This window comes from Ovis canadensis, chromosome 12, assembly GCF_042477335.2.
Source record: "Ovis canadensis isolate MfBH-ARS-UI-01 breed Bighorn chromosome 12, ARS-UI_OviCan_v2, whole genome shotgun sequence".
Taxonomy (NCBI): Eukaryota; Metazoa; Chordata; class Mammalia; order Artiodactyla; family Bovidae; genus Ovis; species Ovis canadensis.
In genome coordinates, this window is record NC_091256.1 from 23,052,875 (window position 1) to 23,076,670 (window position 23,796).

At 40.8% G+C, this 23,796-nt stretch overlaps 1 protein-coding gene across 1 annotated transcript; it reads right to left on the bottom strand.

Annotated features, from left to right (window-relative positions):
* Positions 1 to 910: 910 nt before the first annotated feature.
* Positions 911 to 20,039, bottom strand: RGS13 (regulator of G protein signaling 13). The gene is made up of 4 exons (XM_069544556.1): positions 19,975 to 20,039; positions 16,711 to 16,772; positions 3,548 to 3,714; positions 911 to 2,445 (listed from the first exon to the last, which is right to left on the bottom strand). The coding sequence occupies exons 1-4, from the start codon at positions 20,037 to 20,039 to the stop codon at positions 2,260 to 2,262; spliced, it is 480 nt and encodes a 159-aa protein (XP_069400657.1). The 3' UTR covers positions 911 to 2,259.
* Positions 20,040 to 23,796: the final 3,757 nt, after the last annotated feature.

Genomic DNA, 23,796 nt, shown 5'->3' on the forward strand with positions numbered 1-23,796 from the left:
TCTTTTTATATTGCTCATGATATAATACTATTGATTATTCACTGAGCACCGGGTTCGTCTACTAGTTATTAATAAAGTTACTATAAGCACTCTGTTTAAAGAATACATTCACGCTAGAGACACAACTCATATAGCTACAATTTTTAAAGAACTGAACTATCTGTGCATTATGACAGCAAAATTTCATTAATTAAAAAATCCACTTAGTTGATTTGTACAGTAAAAACTTTATCATTTAGTTGATTTGTACAATAAAAACTTTACCATTTACTCTTTTTCATATATATTTGTTATTTATGTTACATGTTGCCAGGGTCCAGCCCCGGTGGATCCAGGGTGATTCGAAGGTGGGGACGGAGTCGGTGTCCTGGAAAAAACTTATTTAATTACAGATATAGAGGGAGATTAGAAACAGATAGTGTAGTAGGAGAATTAGTGCAGAAAAGAGGCTGAATAACTGGTTTACATGGAATACCAATCACCACCTACGTAGGCCACAGGCGTCTTTCCATTCTCCTGAAGGAGAGGAGGCACTGAGGCCTCCCCAGTCTGATCTCAGAAGCCCAGGCAGAATTAGCAGGCTTGGTGAGTACCCACATTTCAGATGGGAATTCAGCCAGGAAAACGGGGAGCGAGAAAAAAACGACACGGGGGAATCAGTCTTTCCAGAAACTGATCCGATTTCTTTATTTTTCAGGTTTGTTTATATACCTTTTTGTTATACATAGGGATGAATACAGAGTCACGTGGGGGTCAGCAGACCTGACCCTTGTCACAATCAGGTGCTTCATATAAAATTATACAAAGGTCTTATGAGTTTCACCATCTTCTAGCCATGAGGTCTGCTGACATTTTATGGCCCTTTCTGATACTGGTCAGTTAACTAGAAAACTTATTTTTCCAGGGGTGGTTTTTTCTTAAATCAGGCGCCACCCTCCAAATAAAGTTGCATTCCTATAGGGTGAGGGTGTAGTGAGTTACAATCAAGAAAGGAATTTACTTTACCTAAGGTTTAACATGATTAATCTTAAAGGTTAATACTTATTTCTCCTATATGCTAGTTATATTCATTATAAGGGCAGGAATATGGAATTTCAGTAGCAAATATTGGCTCAACAAATGTAAACCCTTCACCAATGTTCCCCTTAAGATCTATTTTGTTTTAAGATAGTGATAAAGTTACATTTTTGCATAGCAAGGACACAGTGATTTATAGTGATTTATAACACAGTACAGTGATCTATAACAAAAGAGAGGATTCATTAACTCAAAAAGTCTAGTATTGCTAACATCAAAAAACTACTATATTTCCTTTTCTATATTCCAAATACATTGATTAATATATTCCCAGGTGCCTAAGGATATGGAGGCCTGATGGCAATCATTGACTCATCAATGAAAAAAGCCCTGTGCTAATACTCCAAACTCTCTGCGCTGTTTATGGCTGAGAGGCTGTCACACAAGCTAGTCTGTCAGCAGAGAGGTTTGGCCTGAGACATCCTTGTCACACCCAGGGCAGGGAATTAGCAGTAATTATTGGCAGGACAAATGAAAAAACCCTTCACCAATATAATTCCTAATCATCCTACTAATACTATACTAATGATCTTCTAACTTCTCAAAAGAGTCTGGTTTTAGAAAGTTTTAAAACATCCCATGCCTCTCACAGTTGGGAGGCTGTAAACAATCACATGCGGCCGGACGAGCCTGATCAGGCAGGCCAGAGAACCTTCAGAGTTCGTAAGTTGAAACACTCTTGTCACGCCCAGGAATTTTTATTAACTGGAGCTGCAAGTTAACTCCTTCTCTGAGAGAAATGGTTATGGGGGAGAGCTCCCCGTAAAGTACTCTGGTTTTGTGGGTAGATGCTCGGGAACACTGGGTTTCCTGAGGCTTGATCACACCTTTGCGTATGCCAAGCTTCCTTCCTCATGACCTTTGCCATGGGCGGAGTTCCTCACGCTGGCTCCCAACAACATGTTATTTATGAAGAAAGACCTTCCTTCTCCATATATATTTTTTAATATATATATACCTATGAGCTACATAGGTGTGCCATAAATTGTGTTATTCACGTTATAAGAGTTCTGTAGTCCTTTCAGGATCTGTTTCTATTTGAGAACCAGAAATCAATTTATGGCTTGATTTCTTCTATTTCTTTTCTACTCTGTTTATGATTTTATTTATTTAGTTTTATATGAGAAGAACAAAACCAACACTTTCTGTATACCATCTTCAATTTAAACTTTTGAGTAGTGGTCAAGAATTGTTGTTGGCTTGAATAGTCTTCAGAAGTTTCTGGTACATTTCTGACTTCAGAAATCTGGGATAGGAATCCCTTTCCATGTGCATGTACACTATTTTTTGAGCCTCTTCAAAACATGTTTGAGTGGGTTCTTGAATATTTTTGATGATAGCTTCTCTTGTTGAACTGTCAATGTTAATCTGCAAAGTAAAATTACATGTGAAGCATAAGTAGGCATAATTGAAGATGAAAATAGAATGGAAAGGTTTAATTTATTTCCTGCTCTACTTTTCAGTGGAATAGGGTAATTTTGTCTGCACTTTCATTGACATCTTAAAAGACTTGTATGAGATAAGCTCCTTGCTTTAAAAAAAATAAACATCCAACTCCACATCCCCAGATTAAACACACACACACACACACACACACACACACACACACAAAACATGAAGCCCATGACCAGGGAAATCTCAGAAACCACTGCTTACTTAGGCGGATGCAAGTGGTTTGTTAGTGGAGTCTGCAAAGAAGGAAGTTTATGAGATGGAGTCCTCTTTTAAAGGAAAGGGAAGTTGGTGCTATTTTAAAGTTTACCTTCCTTAAATAGTCATAGATGCTGATTTAACTGAACATCTCCTGAAATGGGAAGAAAGTGAAGAGAAGTAGAGACATAGGGGAGAGAAGTGGTTATTTCAATAAACCAAATATTTTCCAGACATGAGTTTTGAGGAACAAGTCAATTAATGTCAGACTCTCCTGAGAGACAGGAATCTTGTAAACCATCTGTCCTCATCCTCATGATCAGAATTTTCACTCCTGGTTCTCTCTCTACCAGGAGGAGTCTCAGTGTATCTATTTCATCATAACTCTATTTTCTTTCTGCAGTTGTAAGTGATGGGCAGTAATAACAGTGTGACCCCTCTGCTGGTTTTAAGCTAAACAGAGCAGGAGCCCTGGTGGGGTGGGCCAGACTCTGCCCACCCTGCTAGGGAAGTCACCACTATGGTATGTGTATCTGTAGGTCCTTGTAGCACGGTCAACTCTTATAAGGACTTCTTTTTATACTTTGCTGAGAATTAAGATAATTTAACGTGGAGAGGCTTTGGAGCCAGACAGGCCTAATTTTCCCTCTTAACTGCTGTGTGATACTGGAGAAGGTATTAATAAATTAACTTTTCAGATTCTTAGGTTTCTTATCTGTAAACTGAGGTTAACAATAGTGACTTCATAGCATTATAGGAGGTACTGGGCTTTCCTGGGAGGTACTGATTTCCAGTTTCCGGCATAGTCAGGTATGGTTACCTCTCTAGGGGACTGTGGCTGGATGTAAACCTTATAAAGCTTCTTTGCTCTGGAAGTTCTGTTCCACTGTGAGGCAGTTTTCTTATAGGTTTCACAAGCCTTCCAGAATTTAATATTCTCATCACTGTGCTCTGTTTTTAAGTATGCTGCATAGACCACTGGACCATCTAGAAGTAGAGGAGAAATCAGTTTATTTTCATGGGTCAAAATCATAAAAAAAAAGTCTGAACAATATGTAGTACAATTTAAAACTAATGCCTGAATCAGAGCCCCCAAGTTATGTAACAATATATTATATAATGATACACACACACATCCCACATCTCACTTAGTTCTATGCATTGGAAGTGAGTTTTGACAACACCAGTCAGTGGTGGGTCATTCCTTCATCCCTTTATCCTGTGTAACTCAGCAAGATGCCTACTAGTGTGGCTGGGATAGGTCACAGGGACCCAGAAACAGGACTTAAATGGGATCAGGGGACAGAGCTCTGATCATGAAACTGAGATGAAAAATCTAAAACCTCGAGACAAACTAGAGGATAAGAGCAAGGTTTAAAGCTAAACAGGCAGATTAAGGTTGAAAAGAAAATATCCAATCCATGTAAAAATGATAAAGTGGTCATGCTGTATAGCCTGGGATGTGTCTCATATGCAATTAAAGCAGGAGAACATGGATAATGAAAAATTGAACTTCATGTTCATGGTTTATGGTTCACACCAGGAATGAAGGAATAGGCAATGACTGGAATTCAGATGGGGTGTTGGAAACTATCCCAGAATCTAGAACAGCACAGTGAGGCTGTGCAGAACAACCATTAAGTGACACTTAACGCCAGAGATGGCCGTCCTGTGCTCTGGTCTTTTCTGAAGTGGGAAGATAAGGGCAGACATGTGGGAGGAACTTTCTCCATTAAGCCACTATTCTGTGGGTGCTAATGTTTGAAGAAGAGAGTTAAGTGAGCTTTCAGAAATCTCATAGTAAGAATCTTTGAGGAGATCAAGTATTGTGAAGATTAAGGATGAACACTCTGAGGAAAACATAAAACTTCTTTTGGTGGCTAGGAAGTCTCTTGGCACATCTGAGAAACTGAATTGCTAAATGTAGATAATGGGTTAACTTTCCATTGATAGTGATAGAAACAGGTATGTAGGCATATTGAATATGTGAAGAAACATAGGCTTTTGATGAACAGTAACTTAGAATCATTAACTGTTACAAGAAATAATAGTAATCAGAGGGAATGGCTATGGTGAGTAAAGTCATATTTTCCTAAATCTTCACATGAGACAGTGGGTCTAATGCGTTTCCTAGCATAGAAACCCGGAGAAGGCAATGGCAACCCACTCCAGTACTCTTGCTTGGAAAATCCCATGGATGGAGGGGCCTGGTGGGCTGCAGTCCATGGGGTCACTAGGAGTCAGACATGACTGAGTGACTTCACTTTCACTTTTCACTTTCATGCATTGGAGAAGGAAATGGCAACCCACTCCAGTGTTCTTGCCTGGAGAATCCCAGGGACGGGGAAGCCTGGTGGGCTGCCATTTATGGGGTCATGCGGAGTCGGACATGACTGAAGCGACTTAGCAGTAGCAGCAGCAGCAGCATAGAAACCAGGCTCCTTCACTCCTGGATTCTACTGCTTGTTAGCACATATACAAAAATGAAGATGACAATTAAGGTATTCTGTGTTCACGAGAAAAACTCAAATGGAGACAGATTTTAATAATGCCTTCTGAAGAAGCTTTAGAGTTCAAGAAAGTTGGTGATCTGCAAGAAATGTGCTACCCTAGGAAGACACAAAATTACAACTTAGTTCATTATTATTATGGAAGCAAGTATAGCCTTCAGAACATTGGGTAGAAGATGGTTCAAAAGAAGCATGTTTGAATTGAGAGGACAGATGAGATGGGGGTGGGGCATATATAAAAATGTAACACAGGAAAGGATATGGGATTCAATATTTCTACCCAATGGGGAATATACCTTAAACTTAAAACGAGAACGTTTATTTTCACAGCAATTTAAGATGTGTCTAACCTCATCACAGGTACAGAAAACTGGGGTCAGAGAATACAGATTTAGCAATTGGCATTCCTGTTAGAGAAAGAGCTGAATGGGTAGGCACATCATGAAACAAAACAAATCAAAATAGAAAACCATTTCTGGCCTAACAAGTAAAGCTGGAACCCAATAATTTGCAGTATGCATTGAAAGAACTGGAATTCTATTTAAGAAAATAAAAAGCCATTTTTTATACTTTGTACATGGAGAAATTTTGACTGAGTGCTTCATTAGGAAGAGAAAACAGGATCCTAAAATAAACGAGTTGTGGAATAGAGGAAAAATGAGCTGTCAGATGAAATCTGCAGACCCTGGAATGAGACTTAGCCACCAGGCTGGTTGCATGGGTTGAGTGGATGGAGTGGGGTCGGGGGATAATTTGGAAACCAGTATGAGATTCCATGTTATAGTATTCTGAATTTGAGTTTGTCTGTATGTTTAGTTTCATTTTATAGTGAAAAGTTTATTCTAGAACTTGCCTGCATCTGTGTCTTCCTTAACTTCCCTCCTGACTGAGCAGAGGAGGGGTCTTTTGGGGCCAGCCAAGTAGTTCAATAATTCTCAATATTCCCAAGTCCTCTGCTGATGAAGCCATCTCTGCGTTGCCACATGTATTTTTCTATAGATAGCTAATGTGGTAGATAGTTCTCAACTATCCCTGCCCTTCTTGTAGGAGAATTGTACTTTCATGTCCCCTTTGTATCAGCCCTGCTCACCGAACTTGTGTCAGTGATGCGCAGTGCCGTGTGTGGGTCAGAAAGAAGGCTCGAGGCCCATCAGGTGGTTCCACCATTGCTCCTCTCCCCATTGTGAGCAGGACATATTCTGGGAGAGCTGCTCCATTAGTCCGAAGGCCAGAGTAAAGACCTGCACCAGAGCTACAGTTGACCCCAGTCATTGTGTAGTGTGAACAAGAAAGGCATTTTTCTTGTAATAAATTAGGGGGTTTTCGTACCATGTGTTACTGTATCATAACCTAGTGAAAGCTGACTGGGGCCACTTGAACTTGTCTGAGATTTCTGATATGATTGATTTGTAGAACAAGTGCTCACATGATGGGTATGTTTTATAGGATTTTGTCTTTAATATGATAATTTTTTATGTTAGGCAAGTTAAGCAGCCTACAATGCATTTGTACAAGAGTTCCAGGAATCCAAGCTATTATTAAAGTCAGAAATGAGATGCTCACTTTAGCATTTCTATTGACTCTACAACAAGAGGATTACAAGGTGGGAAAGCCTTTTCCAAATCAGGGGATGCAGCTCAGTGTGGCTCGTTCTGCTCCATTCTGAGCGCTCTGCTGCAGAGACCTCGATTCTGCTTGAGCAGAGTAATAGGGATAAACAGCAGAACTGCTCATTAAACTGAGAAGATGAAAGAACTAGGCTTATCTCACATGTAGTGTACACTGTTTTCCTTGAAGAATGAGAGTGGTGTCTTTGGTGCTCCCTAGTGTGTTCTTCATAAATTAGTCACCAAAGTTAGTATTTCCATGATACACAAGGTGACACATGCTGGTATCTCGATGTAAGAAACTAAGGTGACATTGCTCTTGTCTGGGTCAGAATGGTGGCCCATCTATCCCAGGACCATTTTCTGCAAGGCGGCAAGGCTCATGGCATGCATTAAATCCTAAGAGTGAGCTGTGCAGCTGTCTGCCATCAGAAATGTTTCTAAAGCAATACTGAATCCATTTTATTTTTAATATAAACCACCAGGGAAAATGAGCTCCGTCATTCTACCAGCCTCTGCATGAAGTTTTAAAATAAGTCTTATAAGTTTTATTGAAATTCTCTGATTTGACTTCTATGACATTAATCCTTTCTGTTTTTTCTCCTAACTTCTCTTTGCTGTATTATTGTACAGCAAAAGAACTTAAAGTACTATTAAGTGTTTTCTAAATACAGAATTTAACAACTTGATATAGTTCCTTTTACTCTTTCAGTCTTTTGCTCATGTTTAACTTTCTCTCTAAACAGTATTCATTCATCTTCACAGACACGCTCTCAAATTACCCTATTGACATTATACAGTGAAAGCAATTTTGTATTACTCTTGCAAACACTTTCTCTTTACTGCTTTTTTTTCCTCCTGTTTACTCTTAAAATTAAAAGACCCTTGCTCCTTAGAAGAAAAGCTATGACCAACCTAGACAACATATTAAAAAGCAGAGGCATTACTTTGCCAACAAAGGTCCGTGTAGTCAAAGCTATTGTTTCTGCAGTAGTCATGTATGGATATGAGAGTTGGACCATAAAGAAGGCTGAGTGCTAAAGAATTGATTCTTTTGAATTGTTGGACCATAAAGAAAGCTGAGCGCTGAAGAACTGATGCTTTTGAACTGTGCTGTTGCAGAAGACTCTTGAGAGTCCCTTGGACTGCAGGGAGGTCAAACCAGTCAATCCTAAAAGAAATCAGTCCTGAATATTCATTGGAAGGACTGATGCTGAAGCTGAAACTCCAATACTTTGGCCACCTGATGCAAATAACTGACTCATTGGTTGTCTGACGATGCCTTACAAATAGCTGAGAAAAGAAGAGAAGCTAAAGGCAAAGGAGAAAAGGAGAGATATACCCATTGAATGCAGAGTTTGAAAGAAAAGCAAGGAGAGATAAGAAAGCCTTCCTCAGTGACTGAACTAAACTGAACTCTTCAAGGTTGCAATGGTCCACTGCAGGGGCTGCTGCACTATGTTATATTTAGCCGAGTTGTCATTATTGAATGTTTATTTACCCTTTATATGTTATAACTTGTACTACAATTGAACATTTTGGGTTATAAATCTTTATTTATTTATTTTTTTGGGGGGGTTATAAATCTTAACATCCCTAATTATTTCCTCAGAATTGAAAGAGTAGAATTACTAGATTGATGATGTAATATTTTTAGAGGTTCCTGATACCTATTATAACATTTCTTTCAGAAATATTTCATTCTTTTTCATTAGTAACAGCAGTGTTGACATGCCCACTCACTCCTTCCATTCCAATCAGATTGTGTAAAACCAGTGACTTGTAACTATTTAAATTTGTATTTTAAAATATTAATGCTTATGCGTGTTTTCTTTCTTCCAGCTCATTTCTTTTCTTTCTGTGAATTTCAGATCTTCTGTCTAGTTTTCTTTTGCATTGTTAGTGTATTCTTGAATTTCTAGATCTTTTTGTATATTAAAGACACTATCTGTTTTATTTATGGCATTATCTTCTGTTTACTTTTATATGTTACTTTTGTTTATGATTTGAGGGAAGTATTTGTAAACTCTCTAACCTTAAAAAGTCTAAGTTTATCCATCCGATCTGCTTTTAGTCTTTCCTGCACTTTTGCTAGAGAAAAATCTCTAAAACAAAAATCTGGCCATGCCCTGTTATTTATAGCCTTCAGCCTCTCCCATTGCTCTAATGATTAGTCCCCACCTCTCCAGCCTCCTCCTGTCGCCCCTGAACACTGTCCTGATGTGAGCCTTGCTGTTCCTGGCCAGGCAGCATGTGACCACCATGCTGCTGTGTATGCGGTTCTTTGTGGTGGGCTTTGTACCCTGATCTCAGACCCAGGTTCGGTATCTCAGTTTCTGAAAAAAATCTCTCTGAAGCCCCTGTCCCTCCAGTAGGTTAAATAGGTACTTCCTGTCATTTGACAAACAGCACATCACCCACACTTATTTTCATTCTCATTCTATCTCCATCTGTGTCAGGGTCTATTCTGTTTGCTGGGTTACTTCTTACCCTCCTCTCATCTGCCAGCCCCTTGAGAACAAGGACTGCCCCCCCTCACCTTTGCATGCCCTGTGCCAACCTGCTGTGTCATAGATAGCAGACAAGAAAATGTTGGTCCCAATAAGGAAATGGTCTGTCCAGGCTTTTGGATCCCTCATGCGTCTGTATTTTAAAGAGACTGTCTGTAGGTTTAGGAAAGTAAAGAGACTGCCTCTAATTATTCAGCATCCAGGAAGCACCAAAGACCAGAGGCTTATAGGAGGCACTGTTGCTACTTTTGGTTTATTGAAAGAGAGATAGAAGATGTACTAATAGAACAGCGAGGTCTAGAAAAGGCCAGGTTTTGTTCGATTGTTTTCCCTGCAAGGTGAGCTTTTGCATGAGAAGTTAGAGAAACCAAAAGTGCCAGCAGGAAGGATGGAGGACTGGGCGTGGCAGCATCGGGAGTATGAGCTTGAGGAGGGCGACCATTGGCAACCACAGTGGGTAGCGAAACGGAGAATAAAGGATGGTGTAGGAGGCTGCCAGTCCCCAGGGAGCAGCACAGATGTGGAGAGCTGAGGGGACACCCAGGAGGGACGACGGTGTCCCTCAGTGACTTGCAGTGTCCACCCTCTGCCGTGATGAAGCTTCCCCAGCAGGTAGGCCTTCACGGTGTGGAGCAGCTGCTGTGCCTCCAGCACTACGATAAGCCTGCACTTTCCACCTGGCGTTTCCAAGGCTGTCTGCGGTAGCTATAACTAAGAAACCGAGGGAAGCATTCAGTACATTTAAGGATGATTTTGACCAAAATTAGATGCCATCTTAATTCAGAGTCAGAACACGTGCTGATCCAAAAGTGCTTAACTACGTGTCTATTCTCGGGTTTGTGCCCGAGTGAATGGGAACAGGCCACAGAAAAATACACAACATGCTTTCTCACTTGAAATCATCACTGAAAATTTTAAAATAGGCACTCAGTATCACCCTGAGTGATAGTCATCCTGCTATCTTCCATGAATATTGTGCCTCTCCAAAATCTCAAGAAACGATTTCCTACCCTTTTAAACTGATGCTTTTGAACTGTGGTATTGGAGAAGACTCTTGAGAGTCCCTTGACTGCAAGGAGATCCAACCAGTCAATCCTAAAAGAAATCAGTCCTGAATATTCATTGAAAGGACTGATGCTGAAGCGGAAACTCCAATACATTGGCCACCTGATGCAAAGAGCTGACTCATTTGAAATGACCCTGATGCTGGGAAAGATTGACGTGGGGAGGAGAAGGCGACAACAGAAGATGAGATGGTTGGATGGCATCACCAACTCGATCGACATGAGTTTGAGCAAGTTCCAGGAGTTGGTGATGGACAGGGAAGCCTGGCGTGTTGCAGTCCATGGGGTCTCAAACAGTCGGACACGACTGAGCGACTGAACTGAACTGACCCTTTTAAAATGCCGAATCATCCTCTCCTCAGTTTGCTGCCTCAGACTTAGCTGAGAACACCCATGTAATTAGGCGGAGGTTCCCTTATCTTCCCTGCAGCAAATCAACAAGCCCCCTCCACTGTACCTGCCCTTTCTAACTCTTTTCCTGAGGGGAAGGATCCCAGCTCCTTTTGGGTTGGCCAGACAATTCTTTTGTAGCTCCGACCTAATTCTGCTTTCTCAGTTACCTTGTGGTTCTCCTTTGCTCTTACAATGGCGCCCCCCTCTGTTCTAGGCCATCAGTTTCTTCCTCACTAAGGGTTGCCGTCATCTGCAAATGTGCTGCTCTGTTTCCCAAGTAAAACCAGTAACAACCCCCAGACTCCTCTAGTCAGGGCACCATTGATCTCCATGTTGCCACTCCCCGTGGTCACCCTTCCTCCTGCCTCTTCCCTGACTCTCCTGTAGCCTTAGCCAATGTACACCTCCAGAAGTGCTCTCTTCTTTGCCTCCAGTGAAAATAAGCTGTCCTGGTCATCCTTCACTTGCCTGACCCTCCTTTTCTACCTCCTTCACAAACTCCTCCTCATCTCTGGATTTGGAAATATTCCTGTGCACCTAAGCCCCTTGTCTGGATCTCTGCTAACCTCTCTAAACTCTCCCTCTAAGTGATCTCATGGCCCTGTGGCTTTGATTAACATCTATGTGCTAATTACTCCTAGTTTTGTCTTCCCCACCGAATTCCAGTCCTAGTTGGTTTATTGAAATAGCCTTCTAACTATCTCAGCTTCTTTTCTTCAGAAGAGAACCAGTGGGGACTTTTACTAACTTTTTAATTGACTTGTTATATTACTGTCAGGGATAAACATAATGATTTGATATTTTTATAGATTGTACTCTGTATAAAGTTATCATAAAATATTGGTAATATTCCTGTGATGTACATTGCATCCTTGTATCTTATGTATTTTATACCTAGAAGTTTGTACCTCTAATACCCTTTCCTCCCTTACTACCCCCCCTCCCCACAAAGAGTATTTATAAAAGTACATTAATGCTCATTACTCTGCTGTTTAAGGTTGTTCATGTGGCCTGTAAGGCTTTGTGCTCCTGTCCTACTAAATTTCTTCTGGTTGATTAAAGATGCTAACCTCACTCATATTTCAGGGCCTGTTTTCTGCTTGGGTTTCTCTGACCCCAGTACTACTGGCCACTCCTTGTCATTCAGTTCTTAGCTCAAAACTTTACACCGTCCTACAGTTTGTCTCTAATCATGTCATTGAATTTCCTTCTTACTCCTGCCTTTCTTTGTCATGCAGCCTGGCTTATTTTCTTAAAGCACTTAACTGCTTTCTGGAACTGATGTATCTATTAATTGCCTTGCCTGTTTGTCTCTCTCCTCCCTCTAGAGGGTGCACATGAGCTGAGCACAGTGACCCTCTGGGCCTCTCCCTGCACTGTCTGCTGCCTGAAAGGTAGCCCAACACATGGAAGGATTGAATGACTCATCCAAGGGCATTAGTTGCAGTTTCAAACTTATTTTTATTTATGTTTACTGGAACATAAATAAACCTCTGTCCTCACCTTTTGAGATTTGGTCAGTATATATATGTATGAGCCTTCTGCACTCTTTAACATTTTAATCAAAATAATAATAAAAACTTTGGCTAAGCAAAGTTTTGATTTTAATTCTTTTTCAGTCTTGACCTTCCAGCTTGTAGAGCCCTCAGGTTTTAGGTGGTCATTGACCCTCTGGTCTTTTCAAATGTGCATTTCTGTGTCTTTTCTAGTTCTACTGGATTTAGCCTTCAGAAATACCCACAGGGTTTTCTTTCTACTTTACATCTTAGTGATGCCTCTCACTCTGATAATAGTTTGGGGTGCAATGACATGTTTTAGGTCAGCTTCACTCAAGGAAAAATCGTTGATAATACTTAGCTGTTTTTATGGGGCAGTGAGTAAATAGCTCAGACAATTTTTTTCCTGATCCATTCAAAAAGTTATTACTACTTTTATGCCATTTGAAAATAATTTATTTTTTTTTCATAAAATCATTGATGTTTGGAAACTTGAAGGACTTTCTATCATCTTTTGAAGGGTACTTTCTATTTAATTCACTGTGGAGATTTTTTAATGAGACCAGTTTTCACAGCAAATCCTGAGGAATCCTGTATCTTCATTGAAAGAAGCGCTCATTAGTCTTTACTTCTTCTAAAACTGTTCCCTATCTTTAACATACTTAAGAGTCAGAAGTCTTTATCAAATTACAAAAATTTGAGTCATTTAAGCCTCAGCTCAAAATTTGCCCCTTGACAGAAACTTTGCCCTGTGGATTTCTGAACTACATGTTGTTAGAAACTGTCTTTTAATCTATATGGAGGCATCTATACATCTTAGCTGGAGGAAGCGTTTTACTCCTGTCCTTGGTTAATGTAAACACACTCTGGCACATTCAGTGTTTATATTCTTAGTTTTATCTTTCTGATTGCATGTCTCAGAAAAGGATTTATCAGCTTTTAATTGTGTGATTGTTGACTTTGTACATGAATTTCACAGTAATTCAACTTCTGGTAAGATTGCTACTCTGTTTTGGTGCTTTCTGTAAAGAGCGGTATGCTGTCTCCCTGTGCTCGTTTTTTCTCTAGACTTAGTCTCATGATGCTCGATCTTGAAGTTGCTAAGTGTAGCCAAGATCTCACTTGAAATTTTTTCCCCAAGTAATTAATTTCATTTACTTTGTTTATAGGGCTGAAAAGACTGGCACAGAAACTCTTACATAATTTGGTTTGGTGTTTTGATCTTTTCTTAGTAGCATTGGCCTCGTATTTATTCATTAAACATTTATTGCATGCCCATTAGGTACAAAGCACGCTTTTGGCCTCTGGGAGGAAAGATGAAAGGTGAATGAGAAGTGATCTGTGCTCTTAGGAATTTATAATCTAGTGAGAAAGGGGATATGGGAAAAAACCCAGTACACAAAACAGCTATAATTAGAAGCAAAGTAAATAATGATATTAACTAATAGAAGAGAGAGAAAAAAAATATTTCCAAGAGCTTTCCAAGAGGAGAAAGTAGCAGTTGAATGTTTCCTTTAAGGATGGGCAGAGTAGATAAGGAGCCAGAGAAGACTTAGTGCAGAGCTGGACCAGGGAGTCATGGACGTAGAAGGTGAAACCGTCATCACATGGGCAGAAGGGCATGTATGTTAAGGGACAGAGCTGAAGGTCCGTGTTAGCAAGAGCACTGGGGTAAGGTACAGAGCTGAACCAAGTTGGAGATTTTGGACTTCTGAGTAGGCAGCAGAGAAAAAGGAATGATATTCAAAACAAGCACTTTTTACTAAGAAAAGTAACTCTCAATCACTGTGTGCCTCATCTGTATCAGGCACTGAGCGAGGGGGTGTATATCTAACCTGCACAGCAATGCTGAAGGGAGAGATGACATCAGACCATTCTACAGATGAAGAATAATAAACTCCAGGAGGGAAATTAATCTTGGCAACGTTGCACAATGTGGATAGCTGGTGGTTGGGACTGAACTCCAAATTATTATAGTGTAGTCAACTGAACTTACACCTTTATCTCTTCCTTCATTACTCAGCCGTTAAAAAGAATTCATTTGAATCAGTTCTGATGAGATGGATGAAACTGGAGCCAATTATACAGAGTGAAGTAAGCCAGAAAGAAAAACACCAATACAGTATACTAACACATATATATGGAATTTAGGAAGATGGCAATGACGACCCTGTATGCAAGTCAGGAAAAAAGACACAGATGGGTATAACGGACTTTTGGTCTCAGAGGGAGAGGGAGAGGGTGGGATGATTTGGGAGAATGGGAATTCTAACATGTATACTATCATGTAAGAATTGAATCGCCAGTCCATGTCTGACGTAGGGTGCAGCATGCTTGGGGCTGGTACATGGGGATGACCCAGAGAGATGTTGTGGGGAGGGAGGTGGGAGGGGGGGTCATGTTTGGGAACGCATGTAAGAATTAAAGATTTTAAAATTTAAAAAAAAAATAAAAAAAAAAAGAAATATAACCTCTATTTGACAACATTAAAAATTTTAAACTATAAAAAAAAAAAAAAAAAAATATACCAGTGTCCTAAAATTGACCAGAAAGAGTATCTTAAAATCGGCAATCATGCTGGCAAACTGGATCACAGACTATGAGGTCCCCCTGAAAAGTGAGAGGCGAGGGTGATGGTATCAAAGCAGGTGCGGGCTTCCCTGCTCACCAGGAAGGGCTGCTGCGTCAGGTGGGCTCAGCGGGTGACGGAGCCCGGGACCATGGGTCCCAGCCCTGCCGGGCCACGAGAGCCAGGGCAGCTGGCCGAGGGTCCAGGAGGCGGGGCCAGGCTTCTGCGCCTGCGCGTGGCCCTGCAGGCCAGGCAGCAACAGCTGTCTCGGGACCAGGTGGAGCACTGGAGTCAGAAGAGCGTGGCGAGCCCCTGGGGACAGGAAGTACCCTGCCCAGAACAACTGCAGGGCACCAGGCTCCTCTGTCCATGGGCTTTCCCTGGCAAGAATACTGGAGTGGGTTTGCATTTCCTACTCCAAAGGATCGTCCTGACTCAGGAATTGAACCTGGGGCTCTTGTGTCTCCTGCCTTGGTGGCAGGCAGATTCTTTGCCACGAGCACCACGTGGGAAGCCCAAACTGGAAGCACAGCCAACTCCACTTCCGCAGTCAATAGGTGTGAACAGATTCAACAGTCACAGAGAGGCTAACAGGGACTTTCAAGTAAGAAGAGATATAAATCATTAGCAGACATCTGAGAGGAACAAATGGCATTTTGAAAAAATTGCCAAGTCCAGCAAACAAAGGAATTTTCTTTGAGTTTCCCCTAATTGTTCTTTGTACTTGTCTTCTGTGTTTATCATTTCTTGTGTGTGTGTGTGATCAGTCAGTTGTGTTGGACTCTTTTGCACCCCCATGGGCTGTAGCTCACCAAGCTCTCCTGTCTATGGAATTTTCCAGGGAAGAATATTGCAGTGGGTTGCCATTTCCTTCTCCAGGGGACCTTTCCCACCCAGGGATCAAACCCACATCTCCTGCATTGGCAGGTGGATTCTATACCACTGCACCATCTAAGAAGCCCCTTATCATTCCCTGCAGCCTCCCAACTTCCCAACCAAGCACAGTTGACTGCTCCTTCAGTTTCCTGTGTTGAGCCTCTGACTTTATCTTCCTCACATCCACTGCTATCATCTTCCATTTATGCCATCTGAATGCTGACACTCCAGTACTTGGCCACCTCATGCGAAGAGTTGACTCACTGGAAAAGACTCTGATGCTGGGAGGGATTGGGGGCAGGAGGAGAAGGGGACGACAGAGGATGAGATGGCTGGATGAAATCATTGACTCGATTGACGTGAGTCTGAGTGAACTGCGGGAGATGGTGATGGACAGGGAGGCCTGGCATGCTGCGATTCATGGGGTCACAAAGAGTCGGACACGACTGAGAGACTGAACTGAACTGAACTGAATGCTGACACATATAACTAAATATGGACTTATTGCCATTTATACAATCTGAATGCTGACACATATAACTAAATATGGACTTATATAAAGTCCCACTTCAGTCAGACCCTGATAAAGTTAGAAGCAAAATTTGAGGAGTTTTACAACATCAAAACTCAAATTTATTCTACTTTTTAAGACAGAACAGCAAATTGTCATTTTTTTAAAAAATTATAACTTTAGAAAGCTGCAGTAAGGCAGTATATTTCAGTATGTGTTACTATTTAAGCATATTTCTGTGGAATTTTACACATAAACTCGTGAAAAATAAACATACCCAGTGACTAATCTTGCTTTAATTAACACCAAAGAAAATAATAGTGGTTGACACGACAAACTATTTTCAGGTTTCTTATTTTAGCAGCACATGTACATCATCAAGTGCCTGCTTTCCTCCAAGCATAAAACTGACTAGTTATTAACAAATGACATACACATGATACTCACATTTTGTAGCCATCAATGTTTCAAAAGACTGGGCCCACTGTAATACCTCTTCCAGAGTAAGGCTTTGAAAAGAAACAAAAGATTCTCATTGTACTAAAATATTCTCAAGCGTTTTTTTTTTTTTTTTCCTGTAAGTAGAAATACGCTATCTTGAAAATAATGTCACAATATAGTTATACTCTCTTTTTGTATAGTTTTGGATGGAAATTTGTTTCCCAGTGATCTTTTCCATTTTATTTTTACTAAGTGGTTAGAATAATAAAAATATAAATGTAGAATAAACTTGAAAACCTGATAAGATGTTTTAAGATGAATTTTAAAAAGATGAAGAACTGGTGTTCTACAATCTATAGTCTCTGTACCCCAAATTGCCATTGTTAATGTTTTGATGTCTTTCTTTTTAGTATTTTGGTTGTGGGCATGTTTGTGTGCTTTTAACTGAGAAGTAATCATTCTGATCATGTGTGTATGTGTGTTTGTGTGCATGTTTCATGTGTGTGTGGGTGTATATTTATATGTACACATACATATGTGTATATATATGCACACATACACCCTTTTAATCAACCTTTTCTGTCTTCACAATTGTCTTAATAACCATTTATAGTGTTATAATTTATAACTTTAAGTTTATAATCACTGATAGTCACTATCATTTGCAGTGACCATGCAGTAATCTACAAGGGAGCATTCCATAGTATATGGAATTATTCTCAATGAGTGTTTTGATAACGTATAATTTTTTACCAAGAAAGCCAAATATGCCCCAGCTGTCATTGAGGCTTGCCATGCCCACGGATAAGATACTTCCTTGCAAGATTAACAGGAGTAGAACCAATGCTTTAAAAAGGATTATCAGTCTTGTGCCGCTGCCACCAGCCATGTGTTTGCCGACATGTTTACTAGAATCTTAGAGTTTATTCACAAAACCTATTGGCCTGCATTCATGTGATAAGGTTAGTAACTCCATATTTACTATGTATAAATATTGCTTGGTTGGTTATTTGATTTTTTTTTAACATATTGAGGGTTTTAGTTTTTGTTACTCTGAATGATATGTCAAGTTACAGTTGATCCAAACAGTATGAGAAAAGCTATTTATGGTTTTGAAAATATCCATGGAAGATACTGGCTTCAAGACTTTATTTCATTTTAGTGGTCTTTTTGAGGTGAACTGGTAAGTGACTGTTCTTACTTGTGAGTCATTTTTATTTCCCCCCTTTAAAATACTTGGTGCATTCGCTGCCATTCAGTTTATGATACATTCTTAATTTTCCTCATTTTAATGACTGCATTTAATCAAAGGCCACTACAGATATCAGTAAGCACTGCCCATTGGCTGTTACCTGGTATAGTTAGCTTAGCACTCATTGTTGAGGGGACAGCCATCAGGTACTTAACACAATGAAAGCATATTAAAGAGGCTAAAAAAAGTAATCTGAGACATGGAAAATGCTGGGAGTCCTAAAATGGTCCAATATCCTTTGTTTTCTGAGCCTTCAGATGACGTTTGCTAGTTCTAGATGGACTGTTTGCATCACTGCTGAGGCTTAACAGTACACTGCGTGGAGATCACTTTCAACAAACATTTCCATGAAATGGTGTCTGACTCATTGTTCTCTTATTAGAACTCTAAAAACAGAAGCCTAAAATAACCTTTTCAATCCAGTGAGATGAAAAGCGTTTGGTGAGGTGTAAAGCAGACCTAGTCATCATGTAGGACGAAAGAAGACCTTCATGATGTGAGAAGAGGCCATTGCTGTCTTGGGGTAGCTCAGAGTTTGGTGCTGGTGATCATTGGCAAGGGAATTCCTGTGCCTCCAAGGGGCATGAGATTTATGGAGATACATCACGATTAGGGTGATTATGGTTAGGGGTAAAGCTGTGAAGCTAAATTTGGTTTTGGTTTAATCCCAGTTTTGCTTGTGGTTTTTCCTATTTCATGTTCTCCTTTTCCCTTATCAGAATAATCCCAATCAGATTTGTTCCCTCATCTACCAGATTCTCTGATAACACACTCCACTTCTGTGCTCCCTCCTTCTTCTGGGTAGAGAGAGAGCAGGTACCAAACAGATACGGAAGCATCTGAGCCATTGCGACATTGCGCAGAGAGGAATGAGGAGTGTTTGGAGTCTGACAGTCCTTGGTTCTAATTCCTATGCTGGACTCTATAGCTACTAGTCTAAATTAAAATTTACAAGCTTCTGTTTTATGATCTACAAAGTTATCATGAAAATTAAGTCAGGTCAAGAATATAAAGCATTTATCAAGTAACTGTTATCTCCTGGTATTTAAGGAACATGAATTTTCTTTCCTTGGCCTTCACTTTCCCTGAGGATGGGTCTCCAGAACAGGTAGAAGGAAGCCAGGCATTGATGGTGTTGCTCTATGAAAATTATCAGCAAAAGCGAAGGAAACTGTCCCCAAACCAGCCTTCTCCTCTTTCTTCTCACACAGGTCTGTGCAGTTCAGCAGCGTCAGCTGGTCAGTTGAAATGCTGAGCTTTGGGTCTTCCCACGTCTCCCACCCACCACCAGAGACTCTCCATTCCCCATAAATGTGGTAGGTGGTCAGCATCTTTGGATGTTGGGCACTTCAGGGAGGGAGCTTGCACTCCAGGATCTCCGATGGTAATGGGGGTGGGGGCGTGGTCCACAACTGAGTCTCCATGCAGATGGTTGGGCTCCCTGGCTAACCTCACAGGGATCCTCCACCTGGGGGTTCTTTGAGGTGAGGAAATCCACTCAAATGGTTTGTTACCCTCCTCAGGCATTACACTTTCCACTTTAGTGTAGCCACTGCCCCATCCAAACAGCTGCGTTTTGAGTTATGGCGAAATGTAGAAGAGACCTGGACACTTGATGAGCATTTGGTTATCCCTCCAGGCTCACCTTTTCCAACCAGGGATAAGGTCTGGCACTTTGTAGATAAAGGACTTGAACTATGTAAATATTTTGGATCAAAGAATCTCATCTTTACATGTAAAGTTTTAGCTATATAGGACTTTTAAAAAAATCTAAGAATATTTGTTCATAAAAGACTCTCTAAAAACATTAACTTGCTGAATTCTCAAGTGTAAACCATGAATAATGAAAATGGAACTTTAGTGTAATACATGATTACCCTTCTGGTGGAATTACTCATGTGTAAATGCAAATTTTACTTTCTGAGCAAAATGTATTGACAGAAGTTGAATAAACATACACCTACTTATCATGCGAAAAATATGCATTAAAGTGGTAATAGAATTTACACGTGACTTACTTTGAAGGGGGTCTCTTAGATTCATCTCTGCACATCTTACAAATCCAACAATTCCGCCTGCTCATTTTTCTAGAGAAATGCAGCATTTGCTTAATAATTTGTCATTTAAAATTACTATATGTTAGAGTCTATTTCTAGAGAACACACAAAGTTTAATCATAAAAAATAAGGCTGGGCTCTTGAAGTTAATGGAACACAACTACTGTAGGGATGAGAACAAAATGACTCATAAATATGTCATAAATAATTTTGAAAATATAGGAATATACACACTTTGAGTTGTGACTTTAGAAGCCATCTGGCCCACCTGTTCTCTAATAACATCTTTAAAAAAATACAGCTCTTCCAAAAAAATCTTTCCATGTAGGGCCTCCCAACAATGAATTCACCAATTTCCAAGTCTTCTCATGTCAAGTAATTCATTTTTATAGGAAGATCTCTCAATATATGGAACAAGAGCTGGCCTCTTTGTAGTTAACCAAATAAAACATTGTAAATAGCCAAGTAAAAAGTAAGATTTTTTTTTAAGGGCAAATTCTGAGTGGAGTGTTGCTTACCTGACTTTCCCCACTCCGGTCAGTGTAACTTTGACTTTAAAATTCAGGTAGAGTTTAGTCAGCCCAGGCTTTATCTGACAATGTATTGCATAGAAAGTTTTTAATTCTGGATTTTGAGAAAAAAACTCAAACGCTTGTTAAAAATAATTAAATCTACACTTTATAATGAGGGCTGGAAATATTTTGCTAAATATATATTCACACTTAACTACAATGAGTTATTAAGGATAAATAGTTTTATATCAGTCTTTATTGACTCATGGGAAGCCTCTGTTGAACACTTGTTATGTGTCAAGTTCTGGTTGCCAGGGGTCTACATAGATCCTGTCTTTCCTCTTCCCATCTTCACTCACAGGCAGTGAAAATTTATGTGGTGGGGACTCTGGGACAGAAAGCACAGGGCCCATGAGTACACACGGAAGCAGAACCTAACCGGCCGTTGGAGGTGGTGAGAGAAGGCACTGAGGTGAAGTGGAACCTAGGGGATGAGCAGGGACTGCTGAGTGAAGGGGAGAAGCAGCTTGGGTCCAGGTCAGGAGGCAGTAGGTCAAATCCTCGCTGAGGAAATGAGAGGATGTGGTCACTGTGTGAGCCCACAGTGTGGCAGGGAGAGCTCAGAGAGGTTCTGAAGTGTTCACTGCAGGAGGAGTATGGCAGGAGATGAAGTTATCAGGGAGGGAGAAGCCAAGCACCATAGACCTTCCATACCATCAGTTTCGCAGTAAGAAGCTGGAAGTCAGTGCAAGTTTGAAAATATGGAATAGGCGTGTTAACATTTGAAATTGGTTTTGTGGAAGAATGGATTGTAGGCTGGCCAGGGTGGAACTGGGAAGACCAGTTAGGAGGTAACCACAGGAGTCCAGGGGAGGGACAGCACAAGCTTAGATGAGGAAGGCGGCATCAGAAATAGTGGGAAGGGATACATCAACATGTTATGGTAATTCCTCCTCCCAAACATGATGTATTGGCTCTTCCTGGTGGGAGAAAGAAAGGAAAACAAATTCAGGTAAGAGATTCAACCTCAAAGTAAACATGGGCTGTTTTCATAAAACACATAGGAGAAGCCAAAAGAAAAGGGGAGATGGTCCAGGAGACAGTGTAACCTGAGAAAAGCAGGTGGCTCCAGACAGATGAATGAACACACATATTTCAGAAGGAGACTGATATAGAGAGGCTTGCAGGAGGAAAATCAGAATAATAAAGTGTCACAGAAACCAAGGTATGAACTATCAAAAGGGAAAAATGGCTAACTCTTAGAGATAGATGGGTAGAGATTCAGAGAACAAAGGACTGCAACTGTCCATCAGAAGCAAGAAGGTCATCTATAACCCCAGTGAGCGTGGTTTCAGTGGAGTGGCAAGGGCAAGAAGAAGGAAGAAAATAAGAGGGAATGGAGACCTGGACACACATAGGGCTGCTTGTATAGACTGTTGCACTTTCTTTCTCTTCTTTCTTCCTTCCTTCTCTCCCTCCCTCCTTCTCTCCTTCATTCCTTCCTTCTGACAGCTGTAGATAGAAAGGCATACTGGAGATGGAGAGGCAGGGCTGTGCTGTGTGGCCATCCTGACCTGCACATCTCTGGGGACATCATTCACGAAGTCAACACTGGGAGTGGTTCGGCCTGAGGCTGGCCGTGGTAACCATGGGCAGAAGATGAAGACGTAGGAGAAAGAGAGAAAATCAGTAGAATTTCAGGTTTCTGGAAGATGAGGCGGAGGAGGGATTCAGAATGTGGGAGCTTGGACTTTGAGACGTCTTGGTGGAAGCGCAGGAGGAAGTTACTCTCTCCTTGTAACTGGGAGGGGTGGGGAAAGCAGGAGCAAATCTAAGTGTATTCACAGGTTTGGGTGAGAGCTTATGGGTGCTGTGGTCTGATGGACTCCACTATCTGTATGAGTCTCTGCTCTCAGGGGGACGAAGGGACAGATTGTTAAATATCTCTGTAGGATGGGACAAAATTAGGACTCTGGAGTGCAAATATAGATACATGCAAATTAAAACAAAGGGAGAGTTTATTATAGGGATGTGTTTGCTCATGCAGGTAGATTCTGGATGGCCTTCAGTGCTGGGCTCTACTCTGTTGGTAGGAATAACTCACTGAGGACTTTAAATAATAGTGTGATGAAAATAAGTCTTTTTCTAGAAGAACAAATCTGACTGAAGATGATTAACACTGAAATGATGGAGGCTGAGAAAACCATTGCAGTGACTGGCGGTACTTAACTGATCCTGGGTGTAAATCAGACAGACCCTGAACTATGTTAATGTTGTCCAGGTTTCAAGATTCTCCATCTCTGTGATGGCCTCTAAGACACAGATTCCCCGATGACTCTCTGCCTCTCTTATAAGTGGGAGGATGGTGGAGGACTTCTTTCCTTCGTGTGCCTTTCCTGTCAGTGATGCTGGTCATCTCTGCCTTCCACTGGCCTGGACTTAACGCTCCCAGCTCTACTTTACCCATAGTTTTTATACCTCATTGTCACCTTGCTTGATCTTCTGGCTCTACAGGCATACATTGGTGATCTGTGTATCTAAAGTCCATGTCTGTTGATAAGTCATCCTATTTTCTTTTAAAAATTCCATGGACCTGTTTGACAAAAGCAGAGCAGTTCTAGCGTGCAACGCCCACAAGGTCAGAAGCACAGCAAAGGTCAATTTCCAGGCGCACTGGCGTTTAGGGGGCTCCTGCAGCTCCTGAGAAGTGGCAGGGTGTATTAAAGTAATCCCAGGCTCTGAAGCCAGACAGACATGTGCTTGAGTTCAGGCTCTTACTAGCTGTGTGAACTTAGGTGTATTAACTAAACTCTCAGTTGCCTAATTTCCTTTTCTCTAAAATGGAACTGCAAATATTTAGGGAAAAAGCACGCGTGCACAATCTTTCTGTTCCAGTTAACCTGATTGATCCTCCTTCGGCTTCTTATACCCTGCCCCTCAGAAAGTATTTCCTAAGTCTTCTGCATGCACAGGAAGCATGCGTTGCCAGACCATCTTCCTTCCTCTTTGTAAAGTTCAGCTCAGACTTCCTAAATTGTTCCAGTTAATCTTATTTATGTTTCAGTGTGTTAGCATACATTCCCTGTAATCTTCCTTCATAAATATTTAGTGACAGAGTTATGTAGAAGATGTATTTTACATAGAAAAATTAGATCACTAATTAAACACATAAAGCTGTGTTCGGTGACGTTTTCTGGTTTTCTAGTCCATTAAGAAATGGAACTTATTGGTTACTGTCCTGGTGACTGGAATCACGCTGTTCATCTTGTAA

Coding starts and splice junctions, on each gene's coding strand:
- RGS13 (XM_069544556.1), bottom strand. CDS start 20,039: ATGAGCAGGCGGAATTGTTGGATTTGTAAGATGTGCAGAGATGAATCT. Junction 16,773..19,974: donor TCTAAGAGACCCCCTTCAAA/GTAAGTCACGTG, acceptor TTCTTTTCAAAG/CCTTACTCTGGAAGAGGTAT. Junction 3,715..16,710: donor AACATTGATGGCTACAAAAT/GTGAGTATCATG, acceptor CTCTACTTCTAG/ATGGTCCAGTGGTCTATGCA.